The sequence below is a fragment of the Mytilus trossulus genome, chromosome 10 (assembly GCF_036588685.1).
Source record: "Mytilus trossulus isolate FHL-02 chromosome 10, PNRI_Mtr1.1.1.hap1, whole genome shotgun sequence".
Taxonomy (NCBI): Eukaryota; Metazoa; Mollusca; class Bivalvia; order Mytilida; family Mytilidae; genus Mytilus; species Mytilus trossulus.
In genome coordinates this window covers 62,144,462-62,171,091 of record NC_086382.1, presented here as the reverse complement: position 1 = coordinate 62,171,091, position 26,630 = coordinate 62,144,462, and the positions used below count along the sequence as shown (strand labels likewise).

General features: G+C 32.4%; 3 protein-coding genes across 3 annotated transcripts in view; 2 read left to right on the top strand and 1 right to left on the bottom strand.

Annotated features, from left to right (window-relative positions):
• Window positions 1–26,630, top strand: part of LOC134688340 (uncharacterized) — a 207,478-nt gene that overhangs the window by 137,293 nt on the left and 43,555 nt on the right. The gene's annotated exons all lie outside the window — the stretch shown is intronic.
• Window positions 15–25,127, top strand: LOC134686415 (hemicentin-1-like). Its single transcript, XM_063546084.1, has 22 exons — window positions 15–18; window positions 1,831–2,154; window positions 2,794–3,117; window positions 3,644–3,967; window positions 4,480–4,803; window positions 5,315–5,638; window positions 6,146–6,469; window positions 6,970–7,293; window positions 7,984–8,307; window positions 8,803–9,126; window positions 9,635–9,958; window positions 10,481–10,804; window positions 12,023–12,346; window positions 15,368–15,609; window positions 16,509–16,698; window positions 17,662–17,771; window positions 17,943–18,135; window positions 21,216–21,365; window positions 21,973–22,202; window positions 22,911–23,106; window positions 24,045–24,148; window positions 25,071–25,127. The coding sequence occupies exons 1-22, from the start codon at window positions 15–17 to the stop codon at window positions 25,125–25,127; spliced, it is 5,364 nt and encodes a 1,787-aa protein (XP_063402154.1).
• Window positions 25,054–26,463, bottom strand: LOC134686414 (uncharacterized). Its single transcript, XM_063546083.1, has 4 exons — window positions 26,431–26,463; window positions 25,827–26,065; window positions 25,591–25,718; window positions 25,054–25,454 (listed from the first exon to the last, which is right to left on the bottom strand). Exons 1-4 carry the CDS (start codon window positions 26,461–26,463, stop codon window positions 25,159–25,161), a joined length of 696 nt encoding a protein of 231 aa, XP_063402153.1. The 3' UTR covers window positions 25,054–25,158.

The window sequence follows — 26,630 nt, the reverse complement described above, 5'->3', positions numbered from 1 at the left end:
GGGAGTCATGGAATATGGGTATACAATCAATAATTAAAAATAGTCTATTTATATTGAAAAGGAAAAGTTCTTATATGTCTAAAGAAGAGGGACGAAAGACACCAAAGGGACAGTCAAACTCATAAATTTAAAGCAAACTGACAAGGCCATGGCTAAAAATGCATTTCATGGGAGGCACAGAAAGTATACTGTAAACATAGACTATAGATATAGGTGAACTAGGTACAAAAGAACTCTGAATCTTAAATTCTACAAACCACCTCTGTTCTATGGAAGATAATGGTATAACTGGACTAGAAATACACACAACCTGTAATTAACTGCCTTTACAGCGCTTTCGCGCTTTGATTTTGAAAGAGGTGGAAATAGTATGAAAGTATGGGAAATCCTATGTGTGTTTCCTATCAACAGCTCTGTTTTAATGATCTTTTCCCGTATTTTTCACACCATTTTAATCTCCATTATGAAAATCTGCCCCCTATCCAATATGGCCGAACAAACCGTGAAGAGCCCATTTCCTATCAACGGTCAATGACATATTATATAAAATTTATCAGTGAACCCCGTTAATAGTAAAGGGAAACTGGGCCCCCCTCCCGCCCAGCCACCCAGTTAACCATGTGAATTTATAGTAAATCATACCAAATACAATTTATTCATAGTATAAGTATGTAGTAGTATGTAGTATACAAAAATACATCAGTGACAGCAGTGGATAGTAAACTATTAAAAAACTTTTTTAAAAGAGGTTGGGATCCCGCTAATATGTTTAACCTCGCCACATTATTTCTGTATGTGTCTGTCCCAATTCAGGAGCCTGCAATTCAGTAGCTGTCGTTTGTTTATGTGTTACATATTTGTTTTTCTTTCATTTTTTTATATAAATAAGGCCGTTATTTTTCTGGTTTGAATTGTTTTACATTGTCATCCTTGGGCCTGTTATAGCTGACTATGCGGTATGATCTTTGAACATTGTTGAAGGCCGTATGGTGACCTATAGTTGTAAATGTCTGTGTACGTTTGGTCTCTTGTGGACAGTTGTCTCATTGGCAATCATACTGTCCACATTTACTTTTTACTATCAATCCTGAGTTTACAAATCGACTCACGGCTGTCATTGACATAGTATATAGACCCTCTCTATTTAATAAACTCTGTGTTCGCCGTGGATAGTAAACTTAAAAATAATAGCAGATAGCAAATACAATTGATTCATAGTCTTTGTATGTTCAAAGTACAGAAAATCAGAAGTCTTGTCTGACTTAAAATTTTGCCCAATGACGGGAAAATATCCGGATGCATTCTTTTTCGTTTTTCTCCCAAAATAACACAAACTGAATAATTATAAGACTGGATGACAAATGTGACTATACAGGATACCTATAGGACACAGAAGTATTATGATTAATTTATTGTTGAAGGAAGAAAAGCAACACACAAAATGAGGTCTTCTCGTTTAATAGTATAAATATGTAGTAAGCCATCAATGTCATTGGCCATGTTAATGAACTTTTTTATGCCAGCAAACTTTCCATTTCAATTATATATAAATAGACAATTTATTATTTCCTTATTCAGAGAAAATTATAAAAAAAATTATATTCCTAAGTGTCTAGGAAAACCTGTTGTGTTTTTGTAATATGAGAAAACCACCAAGTATTGTATACTTTATCAAGATAGGCAACCAAAGGATAAAAACTGAAAATGTGTTTTACATGTGAAAACTTGTCTTTAGCAGAGGGTAACTGTAAGTGTTGCAAAGTCTGTACATCTCTAGATTACCTTAATTTGGACAAGGTCAAAATTCTATAAACAGTTCTTATTTTTCAGTTCCTATAAATGTAACTGTTCCACAGTCATCATACAGTGTTTTGATTGACAACTCTGTAACCTTGATCTGTAATGTGGCACCTGACCTTGAGTGGTTTGATGTTTATTGGGAGAGGATTCCTGAATATAGTAATGAATCTTCAGTATTAGCCATAGACTCTGAGATGTTATCAAATATGAGTACAAAATACAGTGGCAGTAATAACAACACACCATCCCTGACCATCTTTGATGTTGAAAAATCCGATGGAGGAATTTATATTTGTTTTGCTTATAATGAATATGGAACATGGAACAGTTCTGACATACATCTTACAGTTCATGGTAAGTTAAAGGAATCAATCACAAGTTTTCATTATGACAAGAGGTGATTTTGATTGAAGTTGGAACATGATATTCCTTTAGATTTAAAGGATTCACTCATTGTTGAATGGTGCAGTGGAAGCTAAAGTGTCTTTCTTTAAGTAAGGAGAATAATAGTAAGCCTTCAATATCTGTGGCTACTTTCATTAAGCAAGTTTTCCATTTCAGGCTATATAAAATATACAATTTCGGTTTCCTTTTTCAGAGAAAATTGTAAAACAAAAACTATTTTTTTAAGTGTATAGGAAACATGTTGTGTGTTTTCTCTGATTGATAATAGCAAAGAAGCATGTATGGTATACAATATTAAGTTCTGCAACCTAGGGACAAAAACTACAAATGTGTTTTACATGTGCAATATGGTCTTTAGCAGAGGGTAACTAAAGGTGTTGAAACATAAATCCAACTAGACTACATTCATTTTGGATTTACCGGTAGGGGCCAGCTGAAGGATGCTTCCGGGGGCGGGAATTTGTCGCTACATTGAAGACCTGTTGGTGATTTTCTGCTGTTGTTTTTTCTATGGTTGGGTTGTTGTCTCTTTGACAAATTCCCCATTTCCATTCTCAATTTTATTAATCAACAATTCTCATTTTTCAGTTCCTCTTGAAGTGACCATTCCACATTCATCATACAGTGTTTTGATTGGCAACTCTGTAACCTTAATCTGTAATGTGACATCTGACCTTGAAAGGTTTGATGTTTACTGGCAGAGGATTTCTGAACATAGCAATGAATCGGCAGTATTAGCCATAGACTCTGAAATGTTATCAAATTTAAGTACAAAATACAGTGGCAGTAATAACAACACACCATCTCTGACCATCTTTGATGTTGAAACATCTGATGGAGGAATTTATATTTGTTTTGCTGCTAATGAATATGGAACATGGAACAGTTCTGACATACATCTTACAGTTTCTGGTAAGTTAAAGGAATCAATCACTTGTTTTCATTATGACAAGAGGTGATTTTGATTGAAGTTAGAACGTGTTAGTCCTTAAGATTTTTAGCATTTACTGATTGATGAGTGGTGCATGTGGACAGTTTAAGTGTCTTTCTTTAAGTAAGGAGAACAGTAGTTAGCCCTTAATATCTGTGGCTACTTTCATTTTAGATATTCTTTCCTACAAGCAAGTTTTCCATTTCAGTTCTATATAAAATACACAATTTAGGTTTCCTTTTTTAGAGAAAATTGTAAGGAAAAAACTATGTTCTTAAGTGTATTAGGAACATGTTGTGTGTATTCTCTGATTGATAATAGCAAAGGAGCATGTATGGTATACAATATTAAGTTTTGCAACCAAAGGACAAAAACTAAAAATTTGTTTTACATGTGAAATGTGGTCAATAGCAGAGTCTTACTTAAAGTGTTGAAACATAAATCCAGCACTAGATTACCTTAATTGTGAACAAGGTAAAAATTCTATAAACAGTTCTCATTTTTTAGTTCCTATAAAAGTAACCGTTCCACAGTCATCATACAGTGTTTTGATTGACAACTCTGTAACCTTGATCTGTAATGTGGCATCTGACCTTGAGTGGTTTGATGTTTACTGGGAGATGATTCCTGAATATAGTAATGAATCTTCAGTATTAGCCATAGACACTGAGATGATATCAAATATAAGTAAAAAATACAGTGGCAGTAATAACAACACACCATCTCTGACCATCTTTGATGTTGAAACATCCGATGGAGGAATTTATATTTGTTTTGCTTCAAATGAATATGGAACATGGAAAAGTTCTGAAATACATCTTACAGTTCATGGTAAGTAAAAGGAATCAATCAGTAGATTTCATTATGACAAGAGGTTGTTTGATTGAAGTTGGAATGTGTTTTTCCTTTAGATTTTTAGGATTGAAGAATGGTGAATGTGGACACTTGAAGTGGCTTTCTTTAATTAAAGAAATATGCAGTAAGCCATTCATGGTTTTGGCCATGTTAATGAACTTCTTTCATACAAGCGAACTTTCCATTTAAACTCTATCTACACTACACAATTTATGATTTCTGATTTACAGAAATTTATAAAAAAAACAATTAAATTCCTAAGTGTTTAGAAAAACCTGTTGTGCTTTCTCTGATTGATATGAGCACACAACCTTGTATTGTGTACTTTATCAAGATTAGCAACCAAAGGATAAAAACTGAAAATGAATTTTACAGGTGAATACTTGTATTTAGCAGAGGGTTAACTTTACGTGTTGCAAAGTATGTATAGATCTGGATTACCTTAATTTGGACAAGGTTATAATTCAATCAACTATTCTCATTTTCAGTTCCTCTGAACGTAACTGTTCCACAGTCATCATATAGTGTTTTGATTGGCAACTCTGTAACCTTGATCTGTTATGTGGCATCTGACCTTGAGTGGTTTGATGTTTATTGGGAGATGATTCCTGAATATAGTAATGAATATTCAGTATTAGCCATAGACTCTGAAATGTTATCAAATATGAGTACAAAATACAGTGGCAGTAATAACAACACACCATCTCTGACCATCTTTGATGTTGAAACATCCGATGGAGGAATTTATATTTGTTTTGCTGCTAATGAATATGGAACATGGAACAGTTCTGACATACATCTTACAGTTCATGGTAAGTTAAAGGAATCAATCACTAGTTTTCATTATGACAAGAGGTTGTTTGATTGAAGTTGGAATGTGTTTTTCCTTTAGATTTTTAGGATTGAAGAATGGTGAATGTGGACACTTGAAGTGGCTTTCTTTTATTAAAGAAATATGTAGTAAGCCATTCATGGTTTTGGCCATGTTAATGAACTTCTTTCATACAAGCGAACTTTCCATTTAAACTCTATCTAAACTACACAATTTATAATTTCTTATTTAGAGAAATTTATAAAAAAACCAATTATATTCCTAAGTATTTAGAAAAACCTGTTGTGCTTTCTCTGATTGATATGAGCACACAACCTTGTATTGTGTACTTTATCAAGATAAGCAACCAAAGGATAAAAACTGAAAATGTGTTTTACATGTGAATACTGGTCTTTAGCAGAGGGCAACTTTAAGTGTTGCAAAGTATGTACAGCTCTAGATTACCTTAATTTGGACAAGTTTATAATTCAATCACATATTCTCATTTTCAGTTCCTCTTAATGTAACTGTTCCACAGTCATCATACAGTGTATTGATTGGCAACTCTGTAACCTTGATCTGTAATGTGACATCTGACCTTGAGTGGTTTGATGTTTATTGGAAGATGATTCCTGAATATAGTAATGAATCTTCAGTATTAGCCATAGACTCTGAGATGTTATCAAATATGAGTACAAAATACAGTGGCAGTAATAACAACACACCATCCCTGACCATCGTTGATGTTGAAACATCAGATGGAGGAATTTATATTTGTTTTGCTTATAATGAATATGGAACATGGAACATTTCTGACATACATCTTACAGTTCATGGTAAGTTAAAGGAATCAATCAATAGTTTTTAGTATGACAAGAGGTTGTTTGATTGAAGTTGGAATGTGTTTTTCCTTTAGATTTTTAAAATTGAATAATGGTGAATGTGGACACTTGAAGTGGCTTTTTTTTAAAAGATATATGTAGTAAGCCATTAATGGCATTGGCCATTTTAATTAACTTCTTTCATACAAGCAAACTTTCCATTTAAACTCTATCTAAAATACACAATTTATGATTTCTTATTCAGAGAAATTAAAAAAAACAAATCTATATTCTTAAGTGTTTAGAAAAACCTTTTGTGCTTTCTCTGATTGATATGAGCACACCACCTTGCATTGTATACTTTATGAAGATAAGCAACCAAGGATAAAGACTGAAAATGTGTTTAACATGTGAAATCTTGACTGTAGCAGAGTGTAACTTAAGTGTTGCAAAGCATGTATAGCTCTAGAGTACTTTAATTTGGACAAGGTCACAATTCAATCAGCTATTCTCATTTTTCAGTTCCTCTAAATGTAACTGTTCCACAGTCATCATACAGTGTATTGATTGGCAATTCTGTAACCCTGATCTGTAATGTGGCATCTGACCTTGAGTGGTTTGATGTTTACTGGGAGATGATTCCTAAACATAATAATGAATCTTCAGTATTAGTCATAGACTCTATGATGTTATCAAATATGATTACAAAATACAGTGGCAGTAATAAAAACACACCATCTCTGACCATCTTTGATGTTGAAACTTCTGATGGAGGAATTTATATTTGTTTTGCTTCTAATGAATATGGAGAATGGAACAGTTCTGACATACATCTTACAGTTCATGGTAAGTTAAAGAAATCAATCACAATTTTTCATTATGACAAGAGGTTTGATAGAAGTTGGAATGTGTTTTGTCTCAAGATTTTTGGGATTGAAGAATGGTGAATGTGGACACTTGAAATGGCTTTGTTTTATTAAAGAAATATGTAGTAAGCCATCAATGTCATTGGCCATGTTAATGAACTTGTTTATGCAAGCAAATTTTCTATTTCAATTTTTTATAAAATACACAATTTATTATTTCCTTATTCAGAGAAAATTATCAAAAAATCTTTATTCCTAAGTGTCTAGGAAAATCTGATGTGTTAACTCAAATATGAGAAAACCACCATGTATTGTATACTTTATCAAGATAAGCAACCAAAGGATACAAAATGAAAATGTGTTTTACATGTGAAATCTTGTCTTTAGCAGAGGGTAACTTTAAGTGTTGGAAATATGTACAAATCTAGATTACCTTAATTTGGACAAAGTTAGAATTCAATCCACTATTCTCATTTTCAGTTCCTCTTAATGTTACTGTTCCACAGTCATCATATAGTGTATTGATTGACAACACTGTAACCTTGATTTGTAATGTAACATCTGACCTTGAGTGGTTTGATGTTTACTGGGAGATGATTCCTGAATATAGCAATGAATCTTCAGTATTAGCCATAGACTCTGAGATGTTTTCAAATATGAGTAAAACATATAGTGGCAGTAATAACAACACACCATCTCTGACCATCTTTGATGTTGAAACATCCGATGGAGGAATTTATATTTGTTTTGCTGCTAATAAATATGGAACATGGAACAGTTCTGACATACATCTAATAGTTAATGGTAAGTTAAAGGAATCAATCACTTGTTTTCATTATGACAAGAGGTCATTTTGATTGAAGTTGGAACGTGTTTTGTCTTTAGATTTTTAGGATTGAAGAATGGTGAATGTGGACACTTGAAGTGCCTTTCCATCATTAAAGATATATGTAGTAAGCCATGAATGTCATTTGCCATGTTAATGAATATCTTTTATACAAGCAAACTTACCATTTCAATTCTATATAAAATACACAATTTATTATTTCCTAATTCAGAGAAAATAAAAAAAAGACAACTATTTCTAACTATCTAGAAAAAAACTGTTGTGTTTTCTCTGATTGATATGAGCAAACCACCATGTATTTTTAAGGAAAACAAATGAAAATGTGTTTTACATGTAAAAACTTGTCTTTAGAAGAGGGTACTGTAAATTTAAAAATTATTGCAAAGTTTTTATTATTGCGAAAAATGAGACAAAGTTGTAAACGCAATGATTTAAACTCGCATTTTGAAATATTTACATATCAGGATTTGTCTCAAAATAGTAAAAATTAAAATTGCATTTAAGTCTAAAATGACAAAATCGCAATAGTAAGTGCACACAATAATTTCTGAATTTACAGTAACTTAAAAGTGTTGCAAAGTATGTCATCTCTAGATTACCTTAATTTGGACAATGTTATAATTCAATCAACAATTCTCATTTTTCAGTTCCTCTAAATGTAACTGTTCCACAGTCATCATACAGTGTATTGATTGGCAACTCTGTAACCTTGATCTGTAATGTGGCATCTGACCTTGAGTGGTTTGATGTTTATTGGGAGATGATTCCTGAACATAGCAATGAATCTTCAGTATTAGCCATAGACTCTGAGATGTTATCAAATATAAGTACAAAATACAGTGGCAGTAATAACAACACACCATCCCTGACCATCTTTGATGTTGAAAAATCCGATGGAGGAATTTATATTTGTTTTGCTGCTAATGAATATGGAGATTGGAACAGTTCTGACATACATCTTACAGTTCATGGTAAGTTAAAGAAATCAATCACAAGTTTTCATTATGACAAGAGGTTTGATAGAAGTTGGAATGTGTTTTGTCTCAAGATTTTTGGGATTGAAGAATGGTGAATGTGGACACTTGAAATGGCTTTGTTTTATTAAAGAAATATGTAGTAAGCCATCAATGTCATTGGCCATGTTAATGAACTTGTTTATGCAAGCAAATTTTCTATTTCAATTTTATATAAAATACACAATTTATTATTTCCTTATTCAGAGAAAATTATCAAAAAATCTTTATTCCTAAGTGTCTAGGAAAATCTGATGTGTTAACTCAAATATGAGAAAACCACCATGTATTGTATACTTTATCAAGATAAGCAACCAAAGGATACAAAATGAAAATGTGTTTTACATGTGAAATCTTGTCTTTAGCAGAGATTTAAGTGTTGGAAATATGTACAAATCTAGATTACCTTAATTTGGACAAGTTTATAATTCAATCACATATTCTCATTTTCAGTTCCTCTTAATGTAACTGTTCCACAGTCATCATACAGTGTATTGATTGGCAACTCTGTAACCTTGATCTGTAATGTGACATCTGACCTTGAGTGGTTTGATGTTTACTGGGAGATGATTCCTGAATATAGCAATGAATCTTCAGTATTAGCCATAGACTCTGAGATGTTATCAAATATGAGTAAAAAATACAGTGGCAGTAATAACAACACACCATCCCTGACCATCTTTGGTGTTGAAACATCCGATGGAGGAATTTATATTTGTTTTGCTGCTAATGAATATGGAACATGGAACAGTTCTGACATACATCTTACAGTTCATGGTAAGTTAAAGGAATCAATCACTTGTTTTTATTCTAACAAGAGGTCATTTTGATTGCAGTTGTAATGTGACATTCCATTAGATTTATAGTATTAAAAATGGTGTATGTAAACACTTACAGTGTCTTTCTTTTAAAAAGGAGAAATGAATGTAGCCTGCTTGGCTTCATTTCAATATTCTTGAATACAAGGAAATTTTCATTTTAATTTTATATGAAATACACAATTTATGTTTCCTTTTTAAGATTTAATTGTATTTAAAAATTTATATTCCAAAGTATCTACGACAACCTGTTGTGTTTTCTATGATTGATATAGTGAAATCACCATATAGTATACTATACTAAGGAAAGAAACCTCAGGACAAAAATTGAAAATGCATTTAACAAGTCAAATGTGGTCTTTAACAGAGGGTAACTTAAAGTGTAAAGTGTTGAAACATAAATCTAGCACTAGACTACCTTTATTTTGGACTAGGTTAGAAATCAATAAACAATTCTCATTTTTCAGTTCCTATTAAAGTGACCGTTCCACAGTCATCATACAGTGTTTTGATTGGCAACTCTGTAACCTTGATCTGTAATGTGACATCTGACCTTGAGTGGTTTGATGTTTATTGGGAGATGATTCCTGAACATAGTAATGAATCTTCAGTATTAGCCATAGACTCTGAGATGTTATCAAATATAAGTACAAAATACAGTGGCAGTAATAACAACACACCATCTCTGACCATCTTTGATGTTGAAACATCCGATGGAGGAATTTATATTTGTTTTGCTTATAATGCATATGGAGATTGGAACAGTTCTGACATACATCTTACAGTTCATGGTAAGTTAAAGGAATAATTACTAGTTTTCATTATGACAAGAGGTCATTTTGATTGATGTTGGAACGTGTTTATTTCATTTAGATTTTTAGGATTCACTCATTATTGAATGGTGCATGTGGACAGTCCCTTTCAATTATCAAGGAAAGTAGTAGTTAGCCCTTAATATCTGTTCTAATTTTTATATTAGATATGCTCTTCTACAAGTAAGTTTTCAATTTCAATTCTATATAAAATACACAATTTAGGTTTACTTTTTCAGGATAATTGTAAAAGAAAAACTATGTTCTTAAGTGGATAGGAAACCTGCTGTATTTTCTCTAATTGATAATAGCAAAGGAACATGTATGGTATACAATATTAAGTTCTGCAACCTAAGGACAAAAAGTTTTTCCAAATGTGTTTTACAAATGAAATGTGGTCCTTAGCAGAGGGTATCTTAAAGTGTTGAATTATGAATCCAACACTAGATAATCGTCATTTTGGACAAGATATGAATTCAATCAACAATTCTCATTTTTCAGTTCCTCTAAATGTAACTGTTCCACAGTCATCATACAGTGTTTTGATTGGCAACTCTGTAACCTTGATCTGTAATGTGGCATCTGACCTTGAGTGGTTTGATGTTTATTTGGAGATGATTCCTGAATATAGTAATGAATCTTCAGTATTAGCCATAGACTCTGAGATGTTATCAAATATGAGTACAAAATACAGTGGCAGTAATAACAACACACCATCTCTGACCATCTTTGATGTTGAAACATCTGATGGAGGAATTTATATTTGTTTTGCTTATAATGAATATGGAACATGGAACAGTTCTGACATACATCTTACAGTTCATGGTAAGTTAAAGGAATCAATCACTAGTTTTCATAATGACAAGAGGTCATTTTGATTGAAGTTGGAACATGATATTCCTTAAGATTTAAAGGATTCACTCATTGTTGAATGTAGTCCGAGATTACTCTGACGTCCAATGGCTGTTATGCCAGACAAGCTGGGGCAGTGAGACGTCAGAGCTTGTCCCGTATTAAAAAGTGGATATTTGCCCACCCAAAATGGATGCGCTACTTCATCGCTTCTGGAGCCGACTGAGGGCCTTGGAATTATATAAATCGGGCATCAATCTCTTCATTTTTCATTTATCTTTTCATATATGTACCGATTATCAGGTTATCTGCATGTTGATATCGTAAAATATCAGCTGCGAGACATAATATGAAGCTTTTTGTCGAGTGAGCGTAGCGAACGAGATCAAAAAGCCTTCATATTTTGTCAAGCAGTTGATATTTTACATTATCAATATGCAGATAATCTGATAATCGATTTATCGGGCTAAATTTGCGTGTTTCAGAAGTGTTTTCTTTGTATCACCAGCACACAAAAGATGACTTGATAAGTTCGGGTCAAAGTTATTAACGTCGGTTCAAACATTATGACGTCGCTGATATGTCCAGGTCAAAGTTATTAAGGCCGGGTCAATGTATTTGACGTCACAAATACATGATACGGCATAATATTAAGAGCTGAACAGAGTGATATAGACAGTGGGACGACCGATAAGTAAGTTTCACCTACCTGCCAACTTTTATTTTTCTATATTTTAACAGTTTTTACAGAGACCTATCGGTTTATACATTTTGACTTTTACTTTCAAATGGACGTCAAGTTACGAGAGAGTTCGTTTCCTCGAGACTCAAATATGCAAATATTTATAGGAGATCGATGTGTTAACATTTAGAAGCAACCACGTTTTTTCACCTCCTTTACAGGAGATCGGTAGTAAGCATCTAGAGGTTTCTAAAGGTGTTGAAACATAAATCCAGCACTAGACTACCTTCATTTTGGACCAGGTTAGAATTCAATCAGGAATTAAATTAGAATTCAATATACCGGTAGGGGCCAGCTGAAGGACGCTTCCGGGGGCAGGAATTTCTCGCTACATTGAAGACCTATTGCCGATTTTCTGCTGTTGTTTTTTCTATGGTTGGATTGTTGTCTCTTTGACAAATTCCCCATTTCCATTCTCAATTTAATTAATCAACTATTCTCATTTTCAGTTCCTCTTAATGTAACTGTTCCACTGTCATCATACAGTGTTTTGATTGGCAACTCTGTAACCTTAATCTGTAATGTGACATCTGACCTTGAGTGGTTTGATGTTTATTGGGAGATGATTCCTGACTATAGCAATGAATCTTCAGTATTAGCCATAGACTCTGAGATGTTATCAAATATGAGTACAAAATACAGTGGCAGTAATAACAACACACCATCCCTGACCATCTTTGGTGTTGAAACATCAGATGGAGGAGTTTATATTTGTTTTGCTGATAATGAATATGGAACATGGAACAGTTCTGACATACATCTTACAGTTCATGGTAAGTTAAAGGAATCAATCGCTAGTTTTCATTATGACAAGAGGTGATTTTGTTTAAAGTTAGAATGTGTTATTCCTTAAGATTTTTAGCATTAACTCATTGATGAATGGTGCATTTGGAAAGTTTACATGTCTTTCTTTAAGTAAGAAGAATAGAAGTTAGCCCTCAATATTTGTGGCTACTTTCATTTTATATATTCTTTCCCACAAGCAAGTTTTCCATTTCAGTTGTATCAGAGAAAATTGTAAGAGCAATACTATGTTCTTAAGTGGATAGGAAACCTTTTGTGTTTCTTCTGATTGATAATAGCAAAGAAGCATGTTAAATTCTGCAACCTAAGGACAAAAACTATAAATGTGTTTTACAACAAAAACCCTCTCAAATTTGGGTTATCTTACGTTCTGTGGAAGGGCAAGCAGATCCTGCTCCTTTTGTGGCACTTGTAGTGTTGCACATAGAATGTAGAAAATCTTCAATTAGTCCCATTTTGTTATGTCACAAAAAAAAAATAAGGAAATGGTTGTGGTAATGACATATCTGTAGCTCCTATCCAAATTGTGAATGTGTCCATTTTGCCACTTGAAAATATAAATTCCACTACTGCAAGTGTTATAATATTTTCCACTCAGTACAGGTATATAAATTTTTATATTCATAGTGCAAGGCATGCTTTCATTATAATTAAAATTTACCTGTTGAAAGTGGAGAAATATTATAAAACACAGTGGTGGAATCTGTTATTAAAAATTATTAAATTTATACCGTGTTTGTTGCGTTCTTTATACAAGATGTCAGCAGACATGGTTGCCTATTTTCATGATGTCACAATATGAAATTGAGAAGAAACCTTGAAAATTTGATGTCAGAATTAAATTTTGTCCAATCATTACCTTTCGACGAGATATTTCACTTGTGAGGAAAACATTTTTTTCCAATCTGTAGGGAAATGTAAATACAGTGAAAAATTTACAGACATATTAATCTTCTACCAAGGAAACCTAGGTGGCAACTGATATATTTCAATTAATGTATTGTTCCACCATTTCATCGTTTTTTCCTTGAATGTGACAACTTGAAATTAAACTCATTACTGAAATTTGTACTCACATGATAAAAAGGAAGGGTGTCATATGAGCAACAAGATGTGCAGTACCTTATTGAGTACCTAAGATCACCATTGATATTGGTGGAGATCTCTTTGCTCAGTCAGTGTTTTGACAAGGTGTGGTTCGTTTGTTTCAACTGATGAGTTTAAGGATGTTTACTTGTTATCTTTTGTTTTTTTGTTTTTGAACTCCATTAAATATCCTTTTGGTATCTTTTTCCTCTCCCTTATAGGTTGATATTTACGAAAAGGTAGGATCTAAGTAGAAATATTAATGCCCAGTATAGGATATTTGGTATGCAGTTCCATTAGTATAAATGAATCTCGTTACCATAGTGATAATATGGCCTAATCCCCTGAGTCATTATTCATGGACATTGAAAGTTAGGCATAACATCATTTTATATGTCAATGATATTTTGCCTGCAGTTGTATAGGCATTGGCATTGATATTTTTGTAGCTCAAGTAACTAAACAAAAGGCAGAAGATACCAAGAGGACATTCCCAGTTAATGTTCACAAAGACAGTAGGTGAATTTTATAACATTTTGATTCAATTTCTCCCATGAATTAATGGTTTGCAAAATTGAGCAGAAAAACAGAATAAAATTATTTTTATACAATATAAGAGGGGCATTAGGTTTTCTGGTCTGTGCGTCTGTTCATTTGTTCCTTCCTTCGTCTGTCCCACTTCAGGTTAAAGTTTTTGGTCAAGGTAGTTTTTTATGAAGTTGAAAATCTTGATAATTTGTACCCATGTTCCCTAAGATGTGATCTTTCTAATTTTAATGCCAAATTAGAGTTTTTACTTCAATCAATTTTAGGGGTCACTGAACATAAAAAATGATAGTGCCAGTGGGGCATCAGTGTACTTGGGATTCTTGTTCTTGTTTGTATGCTAGTTAAAACCATTTTCTTGTATGATGGAAAACAATTATTCTTTAGAAATATAATGTTTTGTGATTAAAATTGGAGAATTGTTTAATCTAAAATTAAACAATACATAGCCTGAACAACTTGATTCTTGTTTGTTAGTAGATATAGATATATATCTATAATAACAAACATAAAAGAGATTACATGATACGAAATTAGGGCTCAAGAGTACAAATAATTTACGCATTCAATTAGAGAGCCATTGTTAAAGAATTTGGCATCAACTGATAAGTGTCAAAAAAAGATGGGCGAACGATACCAGAGGAACAGTCAAACTCATAAATCGAAAGTAAACTGACAACGCCATAGCTAAAAAAGAGAATGACAAACAGACAAATATAAGAACACTAGAAACAACATAGAAAACTAAAGACTGAGCAACATGAACCCCACTGGATTGTGAAATGAGGTACTCTGGTAGGGGTAAACAGATCCGGTCCACATGTGGCACCTGTCAAATTAAATACAATTCTTCATCTTCCCATGCTGAATAAAGAGCATATAAGTGACAATTTCAATAATTTCATTTTTTTTAAGTTGATGCATTTGGGCAACATAACATGACTGGAAAGCATTCTGTATTAATGAAATTACTTCCAACTATCATAGTAAGAGTACATGTCAATACTAATGTAAAATTTAATATAAATTCATATTAAACCTTTGATATGGTAACAAAATGTGTACAGTTGTATGTGAATCTCTTACTTACCTGTAAATATTTGAATCTGGAAAAATTGGAAAGAAATGTATGAGGAAAACTAGCCCAATTTAGGAGGGAAACCATGAATGCATGCATCACTAAGGGAGGTGGGGGTAGTAATTTCATACTGAAATATCAGTGAAAGTAAAATAACCCTAGATTGTTTTTCATTATACTTTGCTTATTAATTTTTAATAAATCAACATTATTCTATATTCAAATAATTTCTTGGTATAGTGATTCACATTAGAAATTTGCATGGTGAATTTGATTACAGGTACCTATACAAATTGTAACAAGAATATGAGTTACCTTAGATTGCATACCATGTTACCTGTGGGATATTGTTTAGATGACAGCATTGTTTGCTATGGTATAGATGTTACAGACACTAAGAATATATCTATTGTCCGGGGAGTAGAGTTTATAGATATAAAGGCAGTTCCTGTGAATGATAGCATGATTTCGTTTGATCTCTGTATAACAATGAGTCTGCATGATCTGTTAGGATTTCATCAGGTATTTAATCCAAAAATGGGTACCAAAATCAACCAGTTGTGTGTCTTTATTTCATATTATGTACTCTAATAGAACGATTTATAGTTTCTACCCCATCTGGTAATCTCTTCTGCAGTTTGTTAATGACAGAATGAACATATCAAATAAATATTTATAAGGTTATAAGAATAATTAAGGCTTTCAGGTCCTCCCTCCTGTACTCAAAATGTTATGTTCCTTTTATAAATGCAAATTTAAAGTACTATGTTAGTTTTCAAAATTTTTTTAATGTTTTTCAGTCAATGCATTCATTCTTCTGTCAAACTGTCTGTCACGCTTCAGGTTTAAGCTTTTTGTTATTTTGGTCAAGGTACTTTTGGATGAAGTTTGATGTTTAATCAACTTGAAACACTTATTACACATGCTCCCTATGGTATGATCTTTCTAATTTAATGCCAAACTAGAGTTTTTACACCAATTTAATGAACCACCAATAGTCTGTAAACTGCAAAACTGATCAGGAGGACTAACTTACAAATAAACACATTAAAGCCTTTATAGGAGTCATTGTTCTTGAAATACGCTTTTCTTTGGTGTTTTTTCTATAGTTGATAGAGGTTAACTTTTATGAGAAAAATGACCAAAGAGGACAAGTTCTAATATTTAGTCAAGATAAACAACTGTCAGTTGACTTCTTTCTAGAGTAAATGTCCTTGTCAGACTATTTATTACCAATTGTGTAGGTTTTTTTGTGTAAACTATTGCAGAGTGAAAGAAACTGTAAACAACAAAAACGATCAACAGGATAAGTTCTGATAATAGAAAACATGGTCCAAATCCATAGACAACCCTTTATTGGAGTTTCTGACCTTGCAATATGATGTTTTACCATTTTTCAGACATTAAAGTTTATTTTGCAGGTTATAATAACTGTTAGCACAAATGAGAGCAGAGAGACAAATTTGACATGGAATATAGAAGTTGAAAAGTCAACATGTGTGCTTAATCCCTCATATGAAGTAGAGGTGTTGGAATATGAATCTGTTGGGAGTGTAGTGTTCAATATAGACAGTTGTCCACCTGATAACTATACAATACTGTCTTCTATAGGTATGTTAGCTGATTTACAAATTACAAAGGGAAGACGGGACATAATTTTAAAATTTACATATGGAGAAAGGAAATATTTTAAATGTGAATGAAACTTGAAGATCAATACTAAATTTACCCACATGACCAAACACAATTAATACATCTGCTAAATGCCTCCTGTAAGGAAAGTGCAACTCTCCCTACATGTTAAAGAAGCTTACGACTAACTTTTTGATGGGTCTGGTGCAAGGCAAAATGTGTGCATCTGTTAATTGTACATTTCACTGCAGAAGTACATAGAACACATTTCCCATTTATTATTCACATTAAATAGCTTCACTATAGAATTGACTTAATGGAATTATTAATTTTGTTTCTATTTTTGATATGCCTAAAATATTTGCCACATAATGTCAGGCAAACATCAATCCATTGATCCATGCTGTGGTCCATGTAAAGATTAAAAATAGATTTTGTTCTTCTTCCTTTTATGCCATAGATAAATAATGTATAGAGAGAGCAAAGACTAGATTTCAGGGTGTTATGTTTCTTAACAAGATGACATACTTTCTGATGATGCTATTATATAGAAATGTTTTACCCTTTCTGGAGCACCTGAGATCACCCCTAGTTTTTGGTGGGGTTGGTGATTTTTATGCTTTAGTTTTCTATGTTGTGTTATGTGTACTATTATTTGTCTGTTTGTCTTTTTCATTTTTAGCCATGGCGTTGTCAGTTTGTTTTAGATTTATGAGTTTGACTGTCTCTTTGGTAGCTTTTGTTCCTCTTTTAATAGAACATTAACATCTCAATGACTTAGATTTGCATTTTCTTAAATTTACATAATTATTAGAAAAAGTAGAATTGTTTACTTTAATTGTGTTGTTTTCTGTATTTAACCTGGATAATAAATTCTTGACAAAATTTAATAAGTTTGTCTGATTTTATATGCTTGTCAAATAATTTACTTCTTTTCCACAGCTGAGCAGTCAGATGATGAAATACGTTTTACATCAGATAATGGTTATGGATATATCATTACCAGTCCACTGAATGCATATGTAAACCCTTTCTATAGATTTCAGTTGATGGTAAGTTCATTTCCCTGAAACTTTTTTTAAGCTGGACTTTGAGAGAGAATTTTTCTCTCAACTTTAAGGCTCAATTTTGCTATGAAAACTTAACTGATGTCTAGAAGATTTTGCATATTTACAAATTCATACCTTTTATTAACCATAAGATAACTTGAATTTATTTTGAAGATGACAGAAAACAACATTGTCCTTGAGACAGTTAATGTAACCATAGTAATTGTTGATTCCAGTAAAAGACCTTTGTGTCCAAGTAAAATAGATGTCAATATAAACTTGTTAGATGTAGAAGGAGATACTGGCTACAACATCAATTGCACATCTTATGATAATAGATCTATAGACTATGTCGTTTCTGAAACAGGTATGATTGTTTATTTCCAAAGTCTGTCATTTTCCACTTAGTTTTTAACTCTTTGAAAATCATACTTGGCTCTGTTTTATAGACATGACCATTACAAGATATGTCAAGAATTGTTACAACATAATTGGTTACACTAAAGCACAAACATTATACTCAATTACTAACCTCAATATAAATATAGAAGCTGCTAAGGTGTTTTTTCTTAGTTTAGAACACTTTACAATTGGGGAATAAATGTTACAATATACTAATATGATTATTATTTATAAATATTTTATTTTATGGTTATCAATCTTTATAGCATTATAACATATTAAATGATTTTTGTTAACCTATTTGTTTATTATAACTTACTTGATTTTTAGATTACTTCCATGAATATAAGTATATGTATGTTCTTACATGTGCTCTGAATGTGCTAGTTTGCATTTTTGTGGCTTTTTGCTTCCTGTAAATATTTAATGTATGGTTGAAACTTCCCCACAATCTATGTACAACACTCATCAGCCTTTACATTCAAATCACAGATTTAACAATTATTATTAGAAAAATCTCCATAAAAAGCAATGCATAGATATCACAGTGACAAAATATATATGTCTTAGAAATAATACTTTTGAATATGATTGATTGAAAGCAATAAACACTACAGAGAACTTTTAAAGCTTGGTTGGAAAAATCATGCAAGTATAAAGTATTGAAAAATTAATATTTTTTTATGATGTGTTTACTTCTAACAATATTATTTAAAACATTGAAACTATTATCAATAAACTGTGTGTATGTGTATGCTTAAAAACAGTTATATAGCCATTTAGATATAATTTAGTGTTTATTACTGCAAATGTTTGTTTATCATATTATATCCCATACTATTGACATGTTTTATAAATGTGTAATACATATCATCAATTTTGATTATTGCATATGGTGATTAAAAAAAATCATAAAAAAAAATGAATGGATAAAAAAAGAGGGACGAAAGATACCAAAGGGACAGTCAAACTCATAAATCTAAAACAAACTGACAACGCCAAGACTAAAAATGAAAAAGACAAACAGAAAAACAATAGTACACACGACACAACATAGAAAACTAAAGAATAAACAACACGAACCCCACCAAAAACTAGGGGTGATCTCAGGTGCTCCAGAAGGGTAAGCAGATCCTGCTCCACATGTGGCACCCGTCGTGTTGCTTATGTGATTACAAACCGGTAAATAGTATAATTCGGTAGGTCACATTCATGAAAGGGAAGGGGATTGTAGTTACGACGTAAGGAACATATCCGATATCATTTGTGAAACGGTTATTCCATAACGGTCAACCAACTCATGATGGCGTCCGTAAAATTTACGAAGGGATGATTTCAACTTCACCATTTGGAACTCTTGGTTTAATAGCTTCCTTGTGAGCAATAACCCTCTATCAAGAAAATCATGATAGGAATGTAAGCACGGGAATATCCTATCAATTGGGAGATATATACCCCGTATGCAGGTGCTGGTGGAATGTTGCTACTTAGAAATGGAAAGTTCACAATTAAAAAGCTGAAATCATCTCTTTTGTCGTAAAGTTTTGTTTTCAAGTGACCCTCATTGTCAATTTCTAGATGTTAGTCAAGATATGAAGCCGACTTAACTGTATCTGTACTATCCTTTATCTCCAATTCAATGGGATAGATGCGTTCCACATAGTCACCAAATTTTGAATTGTTTAGTGAGAGAACGTCATCTATATAGCGGGAAGTAGAGTTAAAGGATATTGCTAACTTCTTATCTTTCTTCCTAAGAAGTTCCTGCATGAAGTCAGCCTCATAACAATAAAGAAACAAGTCGGCAAGTAGAGGGGCACAGATTGTTCCCATTGGGATGCCGATAGTCTGTTGAAAAACATGTCCTCCGAACGTAACAAATATGTTGTCAATCAAGAAATCAAGCATCTTGATAATATCGGTTTCAGAGAATTTTTTGTTTGAATCAGAGTGATTCTTTACAAAGTAGGATTTATCCCTCCCTAAGACAAGATACTTGTATCTACGTTGGCCATTCTTTTTTTATGAAGCAAAGTAATACCAACTCTTTCAATTTGTCTATTAGTTTGGAATGTGGAATACTTGTGTAACGAGTAGAAAAGTCAAATGTTTTAATACTGTTACAAGATGAAAGAGAGTTAGATTGTATGTACTCTAAAAGATCTTTGAAATTTTTAAGTATCCACTTCTGATTCACGCCTCCTCTAGAAAAGACAGTTTCACAATAACTTTGAAGCCCGTCTTTGATTGCTGATAAAATAGATGTTAATAATTTAGAAAGAGGTTTCGTGGAACACTTGGAAGACCCAGCAATATACCGTTGTTTGTAAGGACACTTATGTAGTTTAGGTATCCAATACAGTGATGGAAGATCCAGTTCTTCATCTTTGGTTGAAATACCAAAGGAACAAAGAACAGACCTATTATTATCCAGGATTTCCTCTTTGGTAAGTGTCGTGAGGGTATATGTTGAGTTTCCAAGTGAATTGTCAATACCTGATTGGTTTATCAAGCAATTAATGTAATGACTTTTACAGACAAAAACGATGTTATTTGGGGCTTTGTCTGCGGGGACAACAACATATTTATCATGGAGGTCGGATAGGTGTTTAGCAACATTAGGGTCTTTAAAGATTGACATAGCATGGGCATTGATGGACCCATTCAGTTTCTTAATTCTGATTTTTATTAACGACCTCACTGCCTTAATCCATTCGGATAGAGTGTCTATGTCTTCCTTCTCGCGCTTAGCCCATTGCCTGGCATAATCCTCGACTGAATCCATCAAAATTTTAAAGTTGTATTTCCAATTGATGTTCTGGACAACTGTGTTCTGTTTAAGGTGAACAGACAAAAAAACTAAATTTTTAATGTCAATCAATCAATAGATATTTATATGTGTCCACACTAATAGATATTTATATGTGTCCACACTTTTTATACTTTTAATGTACATATACCATAGATTGGAAGATTATTGAATTATGTAAATGAAGTTTGAAATAGTTGTACTGTTTTAAATGTTTGTTTTCTTGTATATTTCAGACTATTTTGGAGTACTTTCTTCTGGAGAAATCCGTTTAAATAGACAATTACCTAGATTTTTTGACACCATCACATTCTTTGAAGTAATGGTAACTTATGATGGAAATCCCCTACATTCAGAGACTGTTATTGTTGTAGTTCACTTAAATAGTGAGTATTGAAACAAAGTAAAACTGAAATATGGTCTCCTTCCATGCTTATTATGAATCTATCTTTATTCTTTATTGTGAAGGCAGAGGGACAAAACTTGGAATAGTTGAACATTTCTTCGCTATAAGGCATTTTAAAAACAGTAAAAAAATCTAAAATTTTGCCTGAAAGAATTTGTAATCTTTTTTTTAAATTTTTTTCAGAAGTCAGGATTTACAATCCCTGAATCAAAGTGTTAAGGGGTTTGATATATTTGTAGAATTTGTAAACTTAAGTCTGTTTAAATTTACATTAACTTTGTTGATGATCTTGGTGTGGGATGCATTCTTTCAGTGCAGGTGTCAACTACTATATGTTGAGGCAAGGCACTTAAATGAGTACCTAAAAGCAAAGACATGTTGGCTTTGAGTTGTAAAAAGTGTTCTGTTAAAGTGACATATCTTTCTGCCAAATTGGATTTCTTCTCCATATCTTACTAATACATTTTGAAAAACCTCTATTTTAAGATATTTAAAACCTATAAGAGTTTTCTGATTCTTTACACCTTTGACATTTTATTTTCTGGGCATTGTTTTCTTTTTGATACCACAAGTTTTATTTTTTGTAGATTCTATCAGTGCAGTATGTTCACCAATCAAAACAGAGCCTGCAGTATGGATTCTCAATGCCTGTGTAAAGATTGAAATGAACTGTAGTGATCCAACCCAAACAGATTCAACAAATCTATGGTATTATGTAAATTTGATAGGATCTAGAATGCAAGCTTTCACAGTAGATGATTTATCTAATGGTGTATACAATTTATGTTACAATCTGACAGAGAGTGGACAATATGAGGTATGTACATATTTAATGACCATACCGATTCACAATCTGTAATAAAGTCTACTCTTGAATTAACCCCTTGAGGGTAAAAGAAATATTTCTCAATTGCAAATACATGTGTATCTTTAGACAATGACCCAAATTAAGCAGATGACAATATATTTTCAATATTGACATCTGTAGCAAATAATCATTCAGAACAGTAAGTGTCTGTTGTAAAACGCCTCACTGATTGTTGAAACCAATGATCCTTTGATCCGCAGAGTCTCTCTTCTTTTTTGTATGTGGTTGGTGTTGGTTGATAATCATTTGTGACTAGTTGATAATTCATAGTTCGATCAAATTTCTTCAAGTTATCCAGTCTTATTTTACATCCTATGGCAATATAGCATATAGACCATTATCAATGGTTTATTTCCTATAGTTTCATCCGGTGTTTGGTAATTAGATCTGTCCTGTTATGCTTCGGTTGTTGAATAATTGTTCTTGTCGTTTCTATAGAAGTTCAATCTATGACATCAATTGAGTATATATGGCTCATGTTTATCCTTTGATGCACTATGATATGATTTTTCTAGTTTTAATGCCAAATTAAAAGTGTTTACCCAAATTTCAGGATCCACTGAACATAGAAAAGGATAGTGCAAGTGGGGAATCTGTGTACTATGGACACATTCTTGTTTTAATCTACTTTTATCAATCCTTCAATTTAATTTTCAGCTTTCTGTTATTGTATGGAATGATCTGCTAGATAATATAATTCATATCACTCTGGACGTTGATTATGTAGACACAACTCCTCAATTTATCAACTCATCTTATTCAGTAGACATTCCAGAAAATATACCAACTGCATTTCCTATACTTTCCTTCACAGCATCTGTCGACTATGGGGATTTGTCTTATTCAATCCAAGGTAAGAAATGTTTGCCCCTAACAATGAATATTTGAACAAAAAAATGTATTGATACACACATTTGCAAAAAAAAATCATTGATAACGTTAATTTGTTTCACTTTAATTAGAAGTTGTATGTTGATACCTCTAAAGTTTTCGTTAATAGTGAAAATATTTGTTCCTGTTGTACAGCTCTGAACTATACACACAATTTATTCCTGATTCTATCCAGTGTTTATAATGGAAAGATTGTGTTGTTGGAATGCTGTCTAAATTACATATACTGTAAATTCAGAAATAATTGCTATGTTTTTATTATTTTGAAAAATCTGACAGGATTATTACTGCAATAATTTAAACTAGCATTTTGACATTTTTTTTATATGATTTAAGGTTACAGTCTTGTTATTGACCTTCATAGGATTATATGCAAAACAGCTGATCTTTGGAAAAAAAAAAAAAAAAAATGCTACTTAAAAAAATTTGTCCATTTCCTTTATGTACTGGAGAAAGAGTGGGTCATGTTGCAAAGAATAAAAAGCTATGTAACCCTGAAGTCAAAACCTTTTTTTGTACTTTCTGTTTGCTATTTTTACTAATCCACACCACTTCCAGTAAGCATGATATCCTTCCTCTTTCCAGGATTGATATTCATAAAAAGATGCAAGATTTTTAAAATTCTATATATATGTTTCAATTCAGCATAAACCTATATTTAAGCAGAAAAAAAAATCAGAAAAAATGGACTTTTTTGTTTCCCTCCATGTTTTGACATGCACCAGAAACTGGAGTTGTATTACAAGACTGCATGCAGTACCTCAAACAGGATATATCTCAATATCCCAAAAATTAAATCACATTTTAGTCTAAAACGACATAATCGCAAAAATAAATGGACGCAAAAATTTCAGAATTTTCATGATTAAATTACTTAAGAAAGATATTTATCAATTGCAGGTCAAAAGAGTATACCAGTTTTTGAAATCACTAAAACAGGAGTAATTCAAACAACATCATCTTTGAGACCATATACTGACCATACCATGCAATTCAAGGTTCAGGTAAAATGTTAATGCAACAGAAATCTTAAATTCTAAAATTTTGTAGTAGTCAATATAAGAATATGGAATGACAATACATATATTGTGACAAGGGAAATAATCATTAAATGCTTCAACAGAAAAAAACTGAATATTGTGACAAGGGAAGTAATCATTAAATGCTACAACAGAAAATACTGAATTGAAACTTCTGAATATTGTGACAAGGGAAGTAATAATTAAATGCTTCAACAGAAAATACTGAATTTTGTGACAAGGGAAATAATTAATAAATGCCATAACAGAAAATACTGAATTTTGTGACAAGAAAGATAATCCATAAAAAGCTACAACAGAGCATACTGAATAGTGTGACAAGGGAGATAATCATAATATGCTACGACAGAAAATCCTGAATAGTGTGACAAGGGACGTAATCCATAAAATGCTACAACAGAAAATACTGAATAGTGTGACAAGGGAGATAATCATAATATGCTACAACAGAAAATACTGAATAGTGTGACAAGGGAAGAAATCCATTAAATGCTACAAAAGAAAATACTGAATAGTGTGACAAGGGAAGTAATCCATAATATGCTACAACAGAGCATACTGAATAGTGTGACAAGGGAAGTAATCCATAAAATGCTACAACAGAAAATACTGAATAGTGTGACCATACTTGCCAACCTCTGACAATGGGAAATCATGTCATGACATGACATGACATGTCAAAAAGCGTGTGAAAACGCGTGACGTCGACGCGGCTAGTTAAAATGAACAAATTGTGACTTGAATGGAGAGTTGTCTCATTGGCACTCATACCACACCTTCTTATATCTATAATAATATCCTTATTACAATTTTTCAATGTAAAAAACAAAACATTCTACTGTAAACTTTTATTATATTCAATGGTGGCCTGTTTTGCTGCTTTCAGCACATCACAACTAGGCTGATACTCATAGCAACTGCCAGTTTGGTTAAATTTGCATGACAAAAGTGCACATAATGTATCATTGTTCAGCTCAGATCTGAATTCTGTGTATATCTTTTTTTATGATAGAAAAGGCCCTTTCACAATCAGCATTGCTATTTGGTAAAACTAAAAATGCTTTAGCAAGATTTGACAGTATGTTAAAACGTTTTTTATCATTGAAGATGTCATCAACTTCTGCCATTTCTCCCCAGAATGATGATATGTCCTGGTCAAAGGTGGGAAGATCATCAGGAGATAACAGCTGGTACTCTGTAAACTGGTCTAGAAGTTCTGATGTACTTTCACACCCTATGGCCTGTGGAAACCTGGTAGCCAGCTTTGTAACTGAAAAAGAAAGAAACAAATAAATTTTGAATACCATTGAATACTCTATCAAATAGCTAGTTGTCCTCTCACACATGTAGTTTTGATTGCAAATGATAGATATTGTTTAAGATGTATAATTTACAGAAAAACTCACCAGAGTCAGATACTATCTTGGTTTTCATCCTAGGGTTTATAAAAGCAATGTCTTGCAAAGTGGTGTCGGAGAAGGGAAACTTATCAATTATCTTTGATACTATCTTAAGATAAAAGTTTCTGGCTGTTCTGAAAAATATAAAGATAATTTTGTGTTATTGATCATGTATGACATATTTTATAAAGTACAAGTATTAACAACCTCAACAACAACTGACAACAAGAAGTAATACCAACCTGTACAATTTCTTTTCTGTTTCAACACCAATTTCATCTTGGTGGTCTGCAATGTAACCTCTGCATGGCAGTCCCACAACAAGTTTATCATCAGGCAGGAAATGGTAAACAACATCAAATGGAACTTGTGTTACATCTGTGTGAGCAACAATGACTGATGTCTTAACAAATCTTTTCAAAAAGATTCCCAGCAACCTTTTGATCTGTTCATGGAGTAACCCTATCTTAGATGCATCAGCCTGAAATAAATATAGATACATTAATAAATATATCACAAAGCTGATATAGAAATTACATAGTTGCTAGTTGATGTAAACAGAATTGACATAATTGCTATTAAAAGTGTCCAGATTTTTATTTGTTACCTGAAATGCTGTATTGAAGTCATTCATTGGTTCCATTACATCATTCAAAAAAAGAAAATACATTTTCATTTCAGGGGTGTCCAGCAGTTTTGCAACTCGTTTAATTCGGCCTTCCTTTTCAACGTCCTTATGACTTTTGAAGATGGTACGGGACCAGAAAGAGACCTCTTTCTGCTGGACATTTCCCCAAAGTGAATTTGAAATAAAAATAAAGTCATAAAACCTTAAAAACTACTCACTAACTTACCTGTAGGGCTTATTTTGTCGTCCATATTGGCATAAAAATATAAACAAAGACTAATTCGAAATTTTCGGATTTTATCTTCCAACTGTGAAAAAACCTGAGAACAGCGATATCACTAACGACCAAAAAATCAAAACAACGAAAAAGCGTGTAATGGCGTGTAATTTGGAAAAAAGCGTGTACACGCCATGTGAC

What these genes read in the sequence shown, in the direction of transcription:
- LOC134686415 (XM_063546084.1), top strand. An exon ending in CATACATCTTACAGTTCATG is followed by an intron (nt 12,347 to 15,367) that starts GTAAGTTAAAGG and finishes ATTTGATTACAG; the next exon opens with GTACCTATACAAATTGTAAC. An exon ending in TACAATACTGTCTTCTATAG is followed by an intron (nt 16,699 to 17,661) that starts GTATGTTAGCTG and finishes TCTTTTCCACAG; the next exon opens with CTGAGCAGTCAGATGATGAA.
- LOC134686414 (XM_063546083.1), bottom strand. Translation starts at nt 26,463, where the DNA reads ATGGACGACAAAATAAGCCCTACAGGTAAGTTA. An exon ending in TAAGCCCTACAGGTAAGTTA is followed by an intron (nt 26,066 to 26,430) that starts GTGAGTAGTTTT and finishes TATTTATTTCAG; the next exon opens with GCTGATGCATCTAAGATAGG. An exon ending in CAAGATAGTATCTGACTCTG is followed by an intron (nt 25,455 to 25,590) that starts GTGAGTTTTTCT and finishes TTTCTTTTTCAG; the next exon opens with TTACAAAGCTGGCTACCAGG.